This window comes from Leptinotarsa decemlineata, unplaced genomic scaffold (assembly GCF_025532065.1).
Source record: "Leptinotarsa decemlineata unplaced genomic scaffold, Ldec_3_MD MMD2_P_RNA_scaffold_2, whole genome shotgun sequence".
Taxonomy (NCBI): domain Eukaryota; kingdom Metazoa; phylum Arthropoda; class Insecta; order Coleoptera; family Chrysomelidae; genus Leptinotarsa; species Leptinotarsa decemlineata.
In genome coordinates, this window is record NW_027412529.1 from 6,022,149 (window position 1) to 6,035,976 (window position 13,828).

General features: G+C 36.1%; 2 protein-coding genes across 3 annotated transcripts in view; both read right to left on the bottom strand.

Annotated features, from left to right (window-relative positions):
• Positions 1–13,828, bottom strand: part of LOC111508858 (uncharacterized) — a 59,941-nt gene that overhangs the window by 14,090 nt on the left and 32,023 nt on the right. Inside the window, exon 2 of one of the 2 annotated variants that reach the window (XM_074182349.1) lies at positions 43–339. The exons of the other annotated variant lie outside the window; for it this stretch is intronic. Coding sequence (XP_074038450.1) covers positions 43–339 — 297 coding nt within the window. The remainder of the gene's footprint in view (positions 1–42; positions 340–13,828) is intronic. 2 annotated transcript variants of the gene reach the window in all.
• On the bottom strand, positions 7,750–13,764 carry LOC111508845 (uncharacterized). Its single transcript, XM_074182367.1, is given in 4 exon segments — positions 7,750–8,989; positions 8,992–9,721; positions 9,773–10,069; positions 13,433–13,764. Coding segments are annotated over 3 exon segments (1,239 nt in total). The 5' UTR covers positions 10,061–10,069; positions 13,433–13,764; the 3' UTR covers positions 7,750–8,768.

Sequence of the window (13,828 nt, forward strand, 5' to 3'; positions counted from 1 at the left end):
AAAATTATTGAGACTGAAACAAACAATCAGCAAGAAACTTACGTTAATGCTGGTGACAATATGGATGAGCTGAATGAGATGTGTCTCCTCTTTTATTTGTTTTACTTCACTTGGATATAAACAAATTCGACAACTTATTGGTTCACTTTGAGTTGTATCTACATCACTATATTCATCGATTGCTCTATCTGTCTTTACTGCATTGTCTTTCTTCACTATTGATTGTATTTCCAATCCAGCTTCATTACTCTTTGCGTCTTCAATAAACACAAATATTTCTTCTAGCTGATTGGCACATCCAGTGCATATATTCCTTGGAAAATTGATCATTGAATCCACCTTTAAGAAAACACCCACTTAGATTAAATACTGAATGTTTGGTTTTAATGTTTAGACAAGGTCGTTTGTATTAGCTTGTTTCGAAAGTTTTGATCGTTTTCACGGCATGTGTTTCTGTAACTCCAGGTATATACTGATCGATAGAGAATTTTGTACTCTATACATTGATGATGTTCGTTTTTTTTAATTTTGATTTCTTGCCTCTTTTCATGGACGTGTAATCGAAAATTTCAAAGAACACGTAAATTTTTATTTCTAGGGGGACTAATTCTGACATGGAAATCATACCCGAAACTTCACCACCCTGCGGTCAGCAACTACACCCCTATTTTTTTAAACGGCAAGGGGGGTCGATTAATACATTATTTACATTATTTGAAAGGTCTTTGGTCCCTCTATTACTTCTGTAATTTTTTTCGAAATACGTTCATTCGTTGAGAAATTAAATGTTGAAGGTTTTATTAAAAAAAAAAAAAAAAAAAAAAAAAAAAAAAAAAAAAAAAAAAAAGATGAAGATGTCCGGAGTCAGAAATCGGCAATCCTGATCAATTCTCTGTCGCTGATCTTCTAGATTTGTAGAATTTATTCAATTAGTTGTAAACGTTTACAAATGTAAGACACTGGTAGTTTTTGTTGAATCTAGTTGTCGCAGAACAAAAAGTACATAGTTGGTCACTGTCACTTCTTCACGAAATCATCATTCAGTCATTGTTGTTCACTGTGTTGCAACATGGTTTATTCCACTGAAGAAAGAATAAAAATTGTTGCAACTTATTATCGAAATAATGAATGTGCTAAAGCTGCTGCAACAATTCATAATACACTTAATGGATGAGTTTCGAACTTCAGGTTCAATTCAATTAAACGAAGGTGATCCTAATCGTCTGTTGAACTTTTTGTTGCAATGGTTCAACTATTTTTATATAGTTGAAGGCGATAAATTCTACATTACTTACTTAGTGCAACACAGTGTTGCTTACGGCTGGACTAACTCACAGCTCCTCTTCCAATTTTGAAAACTTAGCCACTGTAGGACTTTCTATCTGTTTCATTTGATCCGCAATCTGCGTCACTGTAGGCTTCCATAATAATTTTTTCAGTTTTTGAATATTCTAATCCATGGTTTCTTGTCCCATTTAGATATCGGAGAATATGTTTTATACCCTTCCAATGGTTCTTTGAAGGCCTATGATTGAACTAACTCATAAATGTAACGGGAAATGCTAAATCCACTCTTGTCGAAACTGCCAAATATAAAAGATTTCCAATAACTCTCTGATATAATTTTGTATCTTCCTCATTCAAGGGTTTATCGTCATCAATTTTGAATTTTTCTCCTACGGGTAGAGCAGTAGATACCTTCTTTGCTTCTAACATGTTAATTTCTCTCAAAAGTTCGATGGCATATAATGACTGGTCTAATCTTATTTTATCCCGATCTCTCGTAACTCTGATTGATGAAATATTTTTCACTTCCCCCAAATCTTTGGTATCAAAATTTTGTTTGAAACTTCAAAATTGAATGAATCAGTTCAATACAAAGCTGACTAAAAATCAACCATTTCTAACATCGTCGACTTCAGTTGTGTGAGGTGTTCAGCAAGAAATTGACCAATTACCCAAACCTATTATGCATAAATATTACTGGAGTTTTTTCCCAACACCAAATCGTTATTTTTACACCTCGACACGTGTTTCGATCACCAAGTGATCATCTTCAAAGAGGAGTTTTTGGTTTCTTGTGATGTTAGTTCCTTATTTCCTAGCGTCCCAATTCCACAGACCTTGCAATACCTCAGGGAAAGAAAAATAATTTCAATAATAACGAAATCGATGAATTCATTTCTCTTACTAATTTGTGTATGAAACAAAATCGGTTCCTGGTAGAAGGTTGCTTTTATGAACAACAGGAAGGAACGGCCATGGGAAACCCCTTGTCCCCCTACCTGGCAGACCTGTTCATGAGCAGATTCGAAATGGAAACCAAAGAAAAGTCGAAGTATTTTCCTAGGATTTGGCTAAGGTATGTGGATGATATTTTCGCGATATTCGATACCAAAAAATCGAATATTGACGACTTTGTTTCCATTTTAAATAATAGATGTCCATCAATAAAATTCACATATGAGTTAGAAAATAAAGGACAACTATCATTTCTTGACGTTTTGGTAATGAGGAGCCAATATGGAGGGTTAGAATATATATATTTAGAAAAGAAACAAGCACGTACAGGTATATTCCTGACAGTTCACATAACTGTGGACAGCATAAACGTGCTGTGTTCATTCAGACTTTAATTTATGACATTAAAAATAAAATAAATACAACAATAAAAATTAATTGGCGCTCCGGGGCGACTTCATTGATTCCAGTGGCGCATTTGCTTTTTCAGCTGCAGGAAAACCCGGAAAAACCTGCAGCACCACATCATCTGAAGAGAATTCGGAATAGTCAGGAATTTACGAAATTGAATGTAAGGACTGCGATGCAAAATATGGACAGACAAAAAGATCTATTAAAGTAAGATATAAGAAACACATAGCACACTTAAAATATGGAAGACCTGAAAAATCAGCAGTCGCCCATCATATTTTGCAACAAAACCATTCCATAGACTTCAGTTCATTAAGATTAGTTAGACAAGTTAACAACAACAGGCAACTAGATGCCTATGAGAGTGTAGAAATAAGTAACACAATAATATTATGAATAACGATAATGGACCTATACCAAAGAGCATACTATATAGCTTGTTAAAATAAAATGAAATAATGTTGGGTTTACTGATTACTACATAAGGACACAATGCCAAAATAAATTTTGATAGGCAATATTGTGAAATTAATTTTTATATAGCTGAAAATTGTTTTAAATAAACATATATTGTAAAATAATAGATAAGGCAAAATTGTGAAATCAATTTAGGTTGGTATGCCTGGATGGTTTACCTGTGTGAGTTACCTTTATAGCATAAATAGGATTAGCTCGCACTAGTCCTTAGTTTTAATCTTCCTCTTTGAAGATGATCACTTGGTGATCGAAACACGTGTCGAAGTGTTAAAAATGACGATTTGGTGTTGGGAAAAAACTCCAGTAATATTCATTACTACACCAAAGGTTCCAAACAGTGCATCATAAGTACCTATTATACATGTTTTCAGACGAAAGTTCTTTCATGTTGAATGGTGAGGTGAATAGACATAATTGTCGTTTCTGGAGTGATGTGAATCCTCAATTGGTGATGGAAACACATTCACAAACTCCACAAAAATTGAATGTCTGGGCCGGCATTCTTGATAATCATATTGTTGGACCATTCTTCATTGAAGGTAATCTCAATAGAGACACATACTTAAATCTATTACAAAACTGTGTAGATCCTATGAATACACAAATTTTAGAAAATCATGAACGTTTAGTAGAAAATGACATAACATTCCAGCAGGATACTGCATCCCCACATTTTGAAGTTCGGGTGAGATAGTTTTTGGACGAACGTTTTCCTATGCGTTGGATCGGCAGAAGGGATCCAGTGGAGTGGCCAGCTAGATCACCTGATCTCACAGCTGTGGACTTCTTTCTGTGGGGACACCTGAATAATTGTTCGGAATGCCGATTGCTGATTCCGGACATCTTGAATAATGTACAGAACGCTTTCGAGAGTAGACAGTAATATTGTTTGGGACTAGGTGGATGTCATTTTGAACAATTCATCCGTTGATTGTGTTTCCTCTGATATTATTTGTTGTTGATTTTCTCATTAAAATGAACGACAGCGAATTTTATGTTTTTTTTTCTTGATAAAACGTTCAGCATTTACTTTACTTTCAAATGACGTATCATTCGACCCCCATGCCTTTGAAAAAAAAATAGGGTGGGTAGTTGCTGATCGCATGGGGATGAAGTTTCGGGTATAATTTTCACATCAGAATTAGCCCCCCTATAAATAAAATTTGACGCGTTCTTTGAAATTTTCAATTACACGTCCGTTTCTGACTTACAGGGGTCAAGTTTTCGTTGGAACGCCCTGTATAATTTCGTTGAGCGATTTTCGGTAAATTTTTCTCTGCGAATTCAGATTGAACCAAAGCTTCTGGAGATTTTAGCCTCGAAGTTGAGTCCCGAAGTGGTCGACCTACAGTAATCCAGGACGAGGATTTGAGGAGCCTGGTGGGGACTGATCCATCACAAACGGTGCGTGGGATGGCGGAAGAACTGGGCGTCACCTCCTGTGTGATTCTTGATTGTTTAAAACTTATTTGAGAGGTCAAGAAGCTCAAAAAGTGGGTGCCTAACAATTAGAACGATCCACAGAAATTGTCACGTTTCAAAGTCGGTTTTTTGCTTTCGCGCAACCAAAACAATCCTTTTTTGGGTCGGATCGTCACGTATGATGGAAAGTGGGTACTCTACGACAATAGGAAACATTCAGGACAGTGGATGAGCCATCCAGGCACTTCAAAAAGACGAAAACCCACCAAAGAAAGACCGTGGTAACTGTATAGTAGTCAGCAGCTATAGCGTTTTTCAACCAGGCCAAACAATCATGGCAGAGTCCTATTGTGTGGAAATTGACGAAATGTACCAATATTTGCGTCAGTAGCAGTCGGCACTGGTCAGCAGAAGAGGTCCGATCTTGCTCCGCGACAACGCCCGTCCGCACGTTTCACAAATGAAACGAATCGAGTATCTGAGTACTGCCTCACTCACCATACTTCCTAGACCTCTCGCCAACAGACTACCACCTTTTCGAGCATTTCAATAACTTACCCACCAGTAGAATCTTCGCCAATCAGGAACAGGCTAAAACGGCCTTCGTCGACTTCATCGAATCCCGAGCACACAATTTTTATGCTGAGGGAATTAGTCGACTTGCGTCACATTGGCAAAAATGCACTGATTGAAATAGCGCTTATCTCGAATACTTTGAATGAGTATTCACTGATATATTACAGTAGACTCATAAATCAAATCAAATCAATTTAATGCAGAGTGCAACAGACTGTTGGTTGACACTGGAAGTCACAGCATTCTGGAAATGACCTCTGACTTTATGCCTCCAACTGTCAACTACGAACTGCCTTATAAAGTAGTATTCCCGAGTAGAGAGGACTGGATCCTCCGGGAGAAGGAAATATTAAGAGCAGATAGTTGTCGGTTCACAGAAGGATCAAAAACACCTTCCGGCTCTGGTGCAGGTGTTATTAGTCGAAGACCCAGGACAGAGTTATCTACCTGATATTTCAACCTGCCTAGAAACCTATGCGACTGTATTTCAAGCGGAAATGTACGCTATTGAATTGTGTGCGGAGAGATTGGATAAATCCAACCTCACTCGACAAGTCAATAAAAGTATTTTCGGACAGTCAAGCGGCGTTGGAAGCTCTTGGCTCCAACCGAGCAACTTCTAAATTGGTAGCAACTGCCAAAAACGGCTCTCCTCAATAGGAAGACTCAACAGATTGTTTCTGGTCTGGATTCCTGGCCAAACTGGCCTGGAAGGCAATGAAGCTGCTGACTCTCTTGCAAAGGAGGGTGCTGCAAGTGGCTTCATCGGACCAGAACCTGTCATTGGCATCGCTTTGGGCTTTGCCAAACAAACACTGAACCTGGATGGCAAGACGATTTATGGACTTCTGGCAGAATCTTCCAGGATTGGCTCACTCAAAGGCGTTTATTCACCCTTCGAAGCTTGATACCAAACAGTTGTTGGACTACAGTAGGGATGAACTAAGATGTCTAACAGGCCTTCTTACAGGTCACTGTCACTTGAGTCATCATCTGCAGAGACTTGGACTGTCTGAAGACAGTGTGTGTCGCCTCTGTTTGGAAAATGATGAAACAGCAGAGCATATACTTTGTGCCTGCCCCGCTGGGGACCGAATCAGGTCTTTAGAGTTCGGCAGAGCCGTACTCTTACCATCTGACCTGAAAGACCACTCACCATACAAACTAATCGGCTTCGATAAGAAGCTGGGTTCATCTGGCCGAGTGCGAATAGGTGTGAGCCACAATAAACCCTTGCGGGTTGCGGTGGAGGGTTAAATAGACCCACTCACCTTAGACCTAACCTAACCTAGACTCATAAAAACGAACAAAACGTTCGATCACAGAGTGGTTCACCGAAAATTACCCACCTCAGAAGCATGACTTTAAAAAAAACAATGATTTTGTTTTCAAGGGGGAGGTACGCTATTTAATTCAATATAACGAATTCCGTTTTTGTTGGAACGGCATATTTCCAAAGAAATGTATTACTTCCAAACTTGATTCAAGTAAGAAATAAATAATATCGGACTCTCATGTAGGTACAGTATGACGAGCCAAAAAAGATTTGCATTCATCGTAATAATGAAGTTTGTTGAGAATCATTCCAGCGAGTAATGACGATTTCTCGCGAGTTGAATACTATACTTTTTCTATGACATCAGAATATTTCAAAATAAGATTCATTTGTAAGGAATATCCCGAAAATTAATTCCAAAATATTATTTTATTCAATTTTGAATGCGAAAATGCGGTGTTTATAAGCATTAGGATTCGAACCCATGAAGGAAGTCTCATATTCTACCAAATACGCCACAATTGTATGTACAAATTAGTGTAACATAAAACTATTTGAGTTTCAAACTACTCTCATTTGGGTTTCAAGTGATGAACTTTTAAAAAATATTGATTTCTTCGACATATTACAAATTGAATTGTGAATTTCTCAAAAAATGTCAGTTTTGGAGACTATTTTATCTCATTATTCAAATTTGTGTGGATGAAATAGTTTTAAGAAATTGCGATATAACATAGTGGATGTTTCATTTGAAAAAATAAAGTTTGTCAAGTTAATGGCTGTGTATAAAATCTCCTGTTTGAGAAATGTAACTTTCAGTCAATGCCAAAATTTCATCTCACTCTTGATATTTCATGTGATGCATTTACGGTGGTCTGTTTTACCGAAGGTTTTCTTTCTTTCAGCCGCAAAACTTTCGAAATAAAGAAATACTTCCTTATGTAAAACATTTCCCTCAGTTCAACAGTGAAAAAATTTACAAGGAAGTCCATTGAAAAAAAAGATCATTTTTATTGTCCCGCTTCAAAGGAACATTCTGTATAATTCAAAATATTTTTAAAATAAGCAACAAAGTAAACCATAACTTTTATCTGAAACATATTATCATACTCTCATTATAGGGAAGATACTGATCCTCACATACTGGGCCCCTCTATGTTAGCTCTATGCAAACCTGCCTATAGTTAGCATTCCTTTTTGTACAGTATACCTGAGGTTTGCGTCAGCTGTCAGTGTGGGATATATGAAGTCCGACAGATGACAAGCAGCTTGTTTTTGGTTTTTTCTCCCAAGTTTAGAAAGTTGTTTCTATTTCATCACCATGTGTGTTGATATAAATGACACAGTATTATACATTATTTAATTTTGTAAGATGGACAAACCATCACCTTACATATCGATGGTTATTGAACTTATTCCTAAGATTAGTTATTGTATCAACAATGTAGTATGCGGAAAAACGGTCAAAAAGGAGGTAAATTTTCGTTATGTGGACACCCGGCGATTTTGAAAAAATTTTTGACTGTACTTACGTATTTTGATGCGTAGATTACGAATCCGAAAGAAAAAAGCAGCGCTCTCCATTATTTAAAAAGTTACGGCCCTTCAAAGTGCAGAAAAGGGCAACTTTTCAGCCTTCTTTTTCACTAAATAAACTATTTAAAAACACAAGCATTTATTTAGTAGGTCACCTTTACACCTTATTCCTCCTTCTTTAACACTTTTCACTTCAATAATCAACATTTTTCTTATAAAAAACTTAATTTAAAAACGAATGCTTCTCCTGGTGACATTATTCTATTTTTAGGTTAGTTACTAGTGACATTTCAGAAAAAGCGGTTGGTATTTGCCGTCGCCTACTATTTCAAATTAGTATTATACTACCAAATACCAATTTACGATCTAAAGAATGAAGGTAAAAAACATTTGAATCACTTCAGGAATATGGACTGCATCAGTCGTACCAACCATATCATCAACCTTAAAAACGTAAAATACAGTGATATGTAACCAAAAAGCAGCTCCGTACATTTTTTAACATTTTTATAAGAAAACTGTTGATTATTGAAGTGAAAAGTGTTAAAGAAGGAGGAATAAGGTGTAAAGGTGACCTACTAAATAAATGCTTGTGTTTTTAAATAGTTTATTTAGTGAAAAAGAAGGCTGAAAAGTTGCCCTTTTCTGAACTTTGAAGGGCCGTAACTTTTTAAATAAGGGAGAGCGCCGCTTTTTTCTTTCGGATTCGTAATCTACGCATCAAAATACGTAAGTACAGTCAAAAATTTTTTCAAAATCGCCGGGTGTCCACATAACGAAAATTTACCAAAAAGGATAAACATTTTCGTAGAAAATTCACAAACGATTATTAATTTTTTTCGACGTGAGTGCGCATATGTCTCTTCAAAGTTTCCTTCTGACTGAACCTTTTTTGGCAACGGTCACATTCAAACGGTCTTTCTCCAGTGTGAGTGAGTAAATGCCGTTCCAAAGTTCCTCTTACAGTGAAACATTTTTTGCACACCTCGCATATATGTTTTTCATTATGAGAACGTAAGTGTGTTTGTAAAAGACTTTTGGAAACAAATTTTTACTGCAGATATTGCATTCGTGTTTTTTTTTCCCAAAATGAATAAGTAAATGTTTTTTCAAAACGTTTTTCGACGCAAATTGCTTTTTGCAGGTAAGGCACTGATGAGATTTACTTATAGTGTGGGTGAGTAGATGCTCTTTCAAAGTTGTCCTTTCAGCGAATCGATTTTTGCAGAAAATGCACTCGAATGGTGATTCTTTAGCATGAAAGAGTAAATGATCTTCCATTTGGCACTTCTGCGGAAATATTTTTTGACACAAATGGCACTGGGATGGACTTCTGCTTCCAGTGATTATGTGGTTTTTTAAAGTAGTCTTATGAGTAAAACATCGTTTACAAAAGTCACATTGGAATGGCCTTTCTGTGGTTGGTTCTAAAGGAAGTTTGGATTTCCCCGGAAAGTTAGGATTACTGGAAACTGGTAGCTCGATTTCTTTCATTTCTTCTTTGACATCAATGCTATCTTCTTCCTTCGTATCAGCAATTTCTCTTTTGAAGTTCATTTCACCTGCAAATTCATTTCGATCAATAGTTCTTTCAACTTGTGAGTCTCTACTCTCTGAGGGCTCAATTACAATAGAATTTAAATAATTTTCGGTTTCTTCAAACCCAGTTCTTGTAAGAGCACTCCTAAGTTTTTCCTCATTATACAGAGATGAAGTGATAAATGAGGATATGTTTTCTAGTTTGTCTACACATGAGTCACAAAGGAAAATTTCTGCTTTAACCTGAAAAAAAAAAACATCAAGAGACAAACAAACACTCACCATGAAACTTACCTCAATGTTTGTAACAATCTGAATGAGCTGAATCAGATGTGTTTCCTCTTTCCTCCGTGTTACATTACTTGGAGATGAACAAATTCGACAAATGTGATATTCATGTAGGTTTATATCCTCGTTATTGCCTTCAACAGCTGCTCCATCATTTGTTAATCCTCTTTCTTTCTTCACTATCGTTTGTATTTCCACACGGGCATCATTACTCTTAGTATTTTCAATAAACATCAATATTTCTTCTAACGTATCAGCACATCCTGTGCATATATTCCTTGGAAAATTGATCATTAGATGAACCTTCAAGAAAACATCCACTTAGAATGAATATTGAATGTTGGCATTTTAGTGACTGAACGTGGATACTTCAAAGGAATAGTTGTTAGCCAGAACGATCCACTAGAAAATATGATGCAAACTTCGACAAAAAAGCGCAGTTTCGAATTCTGGGTTGACTTTGTTGTCAATGATATACCGGGTGACAACGAAATCATTGTACACGGCGCCATTCAATAGTTGATGAGGTGAGAAATTCGAAATGAACCTATAGATATAGATCATTGAAACCGACATTTTTAATAAAAAAACACCTGAAAATCTATGCAGGATTGACCGGAAATGAATCCAAGTGAAGAACTTTAAATACCAACCTGTATATTTTTTCCGACCATTTGATCGGACATAAAATTATCATTTCAACGATATAGCACATAAGGCAATTCTTATTCAAAATGGCGGCTTAGGTATCAGTTTCTCCAAACTCAATATGACGTCATCTATAGAAATATTGACAATCAACTCGATGTAGAAAGAAACAAACACCGAAGTTTGATCAGTTTTTGAATAAAGATAAAAAGTAGTAACTCAAATTGACAAGAAATTATCACTAAGGGCAGTCGCTTTCTTCTCTCTATGTACGGAGCTCATAAAAAAACTACCTGCTTAGATAAGTATACAGGCTGATTCACGGTGGATGGCACATTAGACGTTTCTGGTGAACCAGACAACGGATCACTTTGAAAATTTAATGGAGGGCATATTCGGACATTCTCTAGCCAACTAAAATATTTTCGACAATGCGGTGTTGCCGCTTCTATTAGAAAGCAGTAGCAACTTTGATTTTTCAAATGGAACACTCTGTATATAATATTATTTTTGGAATCTCCAACAATTGCCCGACAACTTTTCTTGATATTTCCCTATACCTATCTGTTACCGTTTTCGAAATAAAAATTAATTTCAATTTTTTTCTTCGAAAATCATGACTTCTAAAAATGCCGATATCTTTTAGTTAAGAAGTACTATGATATCGAAATTTGGTTTGGAGTTAGGTGATACTTGGACACTTCCCACACGTCAGCCTAATCTCCGTTACTTCAATACAGGGTGGTAACAAAATACAGTTTTTTCGTTTTCTTGAAAAAGTTGCTGAAATTTGATTATTTTAAATGGAACACCCTGTATATTATTGAAAATTCGGAAAGCTGCTAAAATTTGCTTTCTTTCTATGTATATCATACCTATACCTAACTAGTCAAGTTTCGGACTTATGAACATTTATTTGTGAAAATGTCACTTCAGAATGGTATTTCCATTCGGTATTTGGTAAGCAGGCCATGATTACTATTTGACAGTAGCGTTGTGACATTCTCCTAATAATATCGACATTTTCGTCACTTCAGAAGTTGCAAATACCTTCAAAACGATGGAACAAAACTATTCAAACGAAGTTCTTATGAATTTGTTTATTATTTTTGGACAGTGTGACAAAATTATCAGCAGAACATGTAGAAAGTTCAATGAAATGTATCCGAATCTACCGCCAATGAACCTCAAGAAATTTATACGAATTCAGAACAATTTCAATATGTTTGGATAAACTTTAAAAAAGCACCAAGAAACTTGAAATTGGAAATATTGATATGAATAATTATAAAAAAGTAAAACAATCATGTGGAATATTTCAAAATATGTTCGAATCGCTGGCCGTTCACTTCCAAGCACTTTAAAATGCGGGTGTTGACTGCTTTCGTGGTGGCAGATCTGATTTCATTGGGATCCAAATCTTCAAATGTTTGGGCAATCCTTTCTAACAATTCATCTCTCGAACGCACGGGTATTTTGTAAACTCTTACTTTAAACATTCCCCACAAATAAAAATCTAATGGATTAAGATCGGGTGATCTCGCTGGCCAATTCCATGGTCCCAAGCGCCTCATCCACCGATCGTCAAATAGTCTATCCAGTTCTGCGCTCACTTCTCTTGTGCAATGTGCGTCTAGTTGGTACCAACAGTTTCGATAATCTTCGAGTGGCAGATTATCCACGAAACTGTCTACAGTATTCTCCAAAATATTCAGGTAGCTTCTGGATGTTAATGACTCCTCGTATATCACGTACCTCAATTTGTTGTCCATCAACATGCAGAAGACATTAAAACTAAATTTTTCTTGAAATCCGGCTTCTTTTGTGACGTGAGGATTTTCACTGGACCAATAATGACGATTTTTTCTATTGAAAATCCCTTCTCTCGAAAATTTCGATTCATCAGTCCAAATAATTTTATTTAAAAAAAGTGGATCTTCTTGAATGCGTGTCAACAACATTTCACAAAATTCTACTCTCTGTTGAGGATCTTGAGGCTTCATTGCTTGAATTTTGGTGAATTTATAATCATGCATTTTATGTCTTCGCAAGATTCTTTGAACCGATGAATATTTTATACCCAAATCTTCTTCAGCACTTCTTATCGATGACTCGGGAAATGCGTGAAAATATGCTAAGACATTAATCTGGTTGTCTTCGAAAGTTACGGGTCGAGGCAAGTTTTTTGGTGCTTTTAAAGTTGATCCAAATGCATTGAAATTGTTCTGAATTCGTATAAATTTCTTGAGGTTCATTGGCGGTAGATTCGGATACATTTCATTGAACTTTCTACATGTTCTGCTGATAATTTTGTCACACTGTCCAAAAATAATAAACAAATTCATAAGAACTTCGTTTGAATAGTTTTGTTCCATCGTTTTGAAGGTATTTGCAACTTCTGAAGTGACGAAAATGTCGATATTATTAGGAGAATGTCACAACGCTACTGTCAAATAGTAATCATGGCCTGCTTACCAAATACCGAATGGAAATACCATTCTGAAGGGACATTTTCACAAATAAATGTTCATAAGTCCGAAACTTGACTAGTTAGGTATAGGTATGATATACATAGAAAGAAAGCAAATTTCAGCAGCTTTCCGAATTTTCAATAATATACAGGGTGTTTCATTTGAAATAATCAGATTTCAGCAACTTTATTGCAACTGTATTGAAAATTGAAATTAATTTTTATTTCGAAAACGGTAACAGATAGGTATAGGGAAATATCAAGAAAAGTTGTCGGGCAATTATTGGAGATTCCAAAAATAATATTATATACAGAGTGTTCCATTTGAAAAATCAAAGTTGCTACTGCTTTCTAATAGAAGCGGCAACAACGCATTGTCGAAAATATTTTAGTTGGCTAGAGAATGTCCGAATATGCCCTCCATTAAATTTTCAAAGTGATCCGTTGTCTGGTTCACCAGAAACGTCTAATGTGCCATCCACCGTGAATCCACCGTAGATATGCATGTTTCGCTAAAAATACCAAAAGTAAAAAACAAGTACAATTACCTTGTCTTCCTCCAACCTCAGTTGCTGCTCATCAACATCTTTTTCGGGTATATTACCAAGTTCAAATGTGGCTTGGTTATCAGCTAGACCCTACAGACTGTTGAACATAATTTTTGCAACTGCAAAAAGGGGTACAGTGCTAAATGTGGTTGCAAAAAAGTCGGATTGTTTTGTTCTCTGGCATGTACACATTGTCAAGGCTGGTCGTGCTCACATATTGAAGCACCAACAGTGGAGAAACCGTTTGATTCCAACGAGGCGACATGCGATACATCGCTATTAACGCAGTTTACATGTATTCAGGATAAAAATGAAGAAGAACAAGAAGAAGAACAAGACGAACAAGAACAAGAAGATCAAGTAGAAGAACAAAAAGAATATGAAAGTTACGACTCG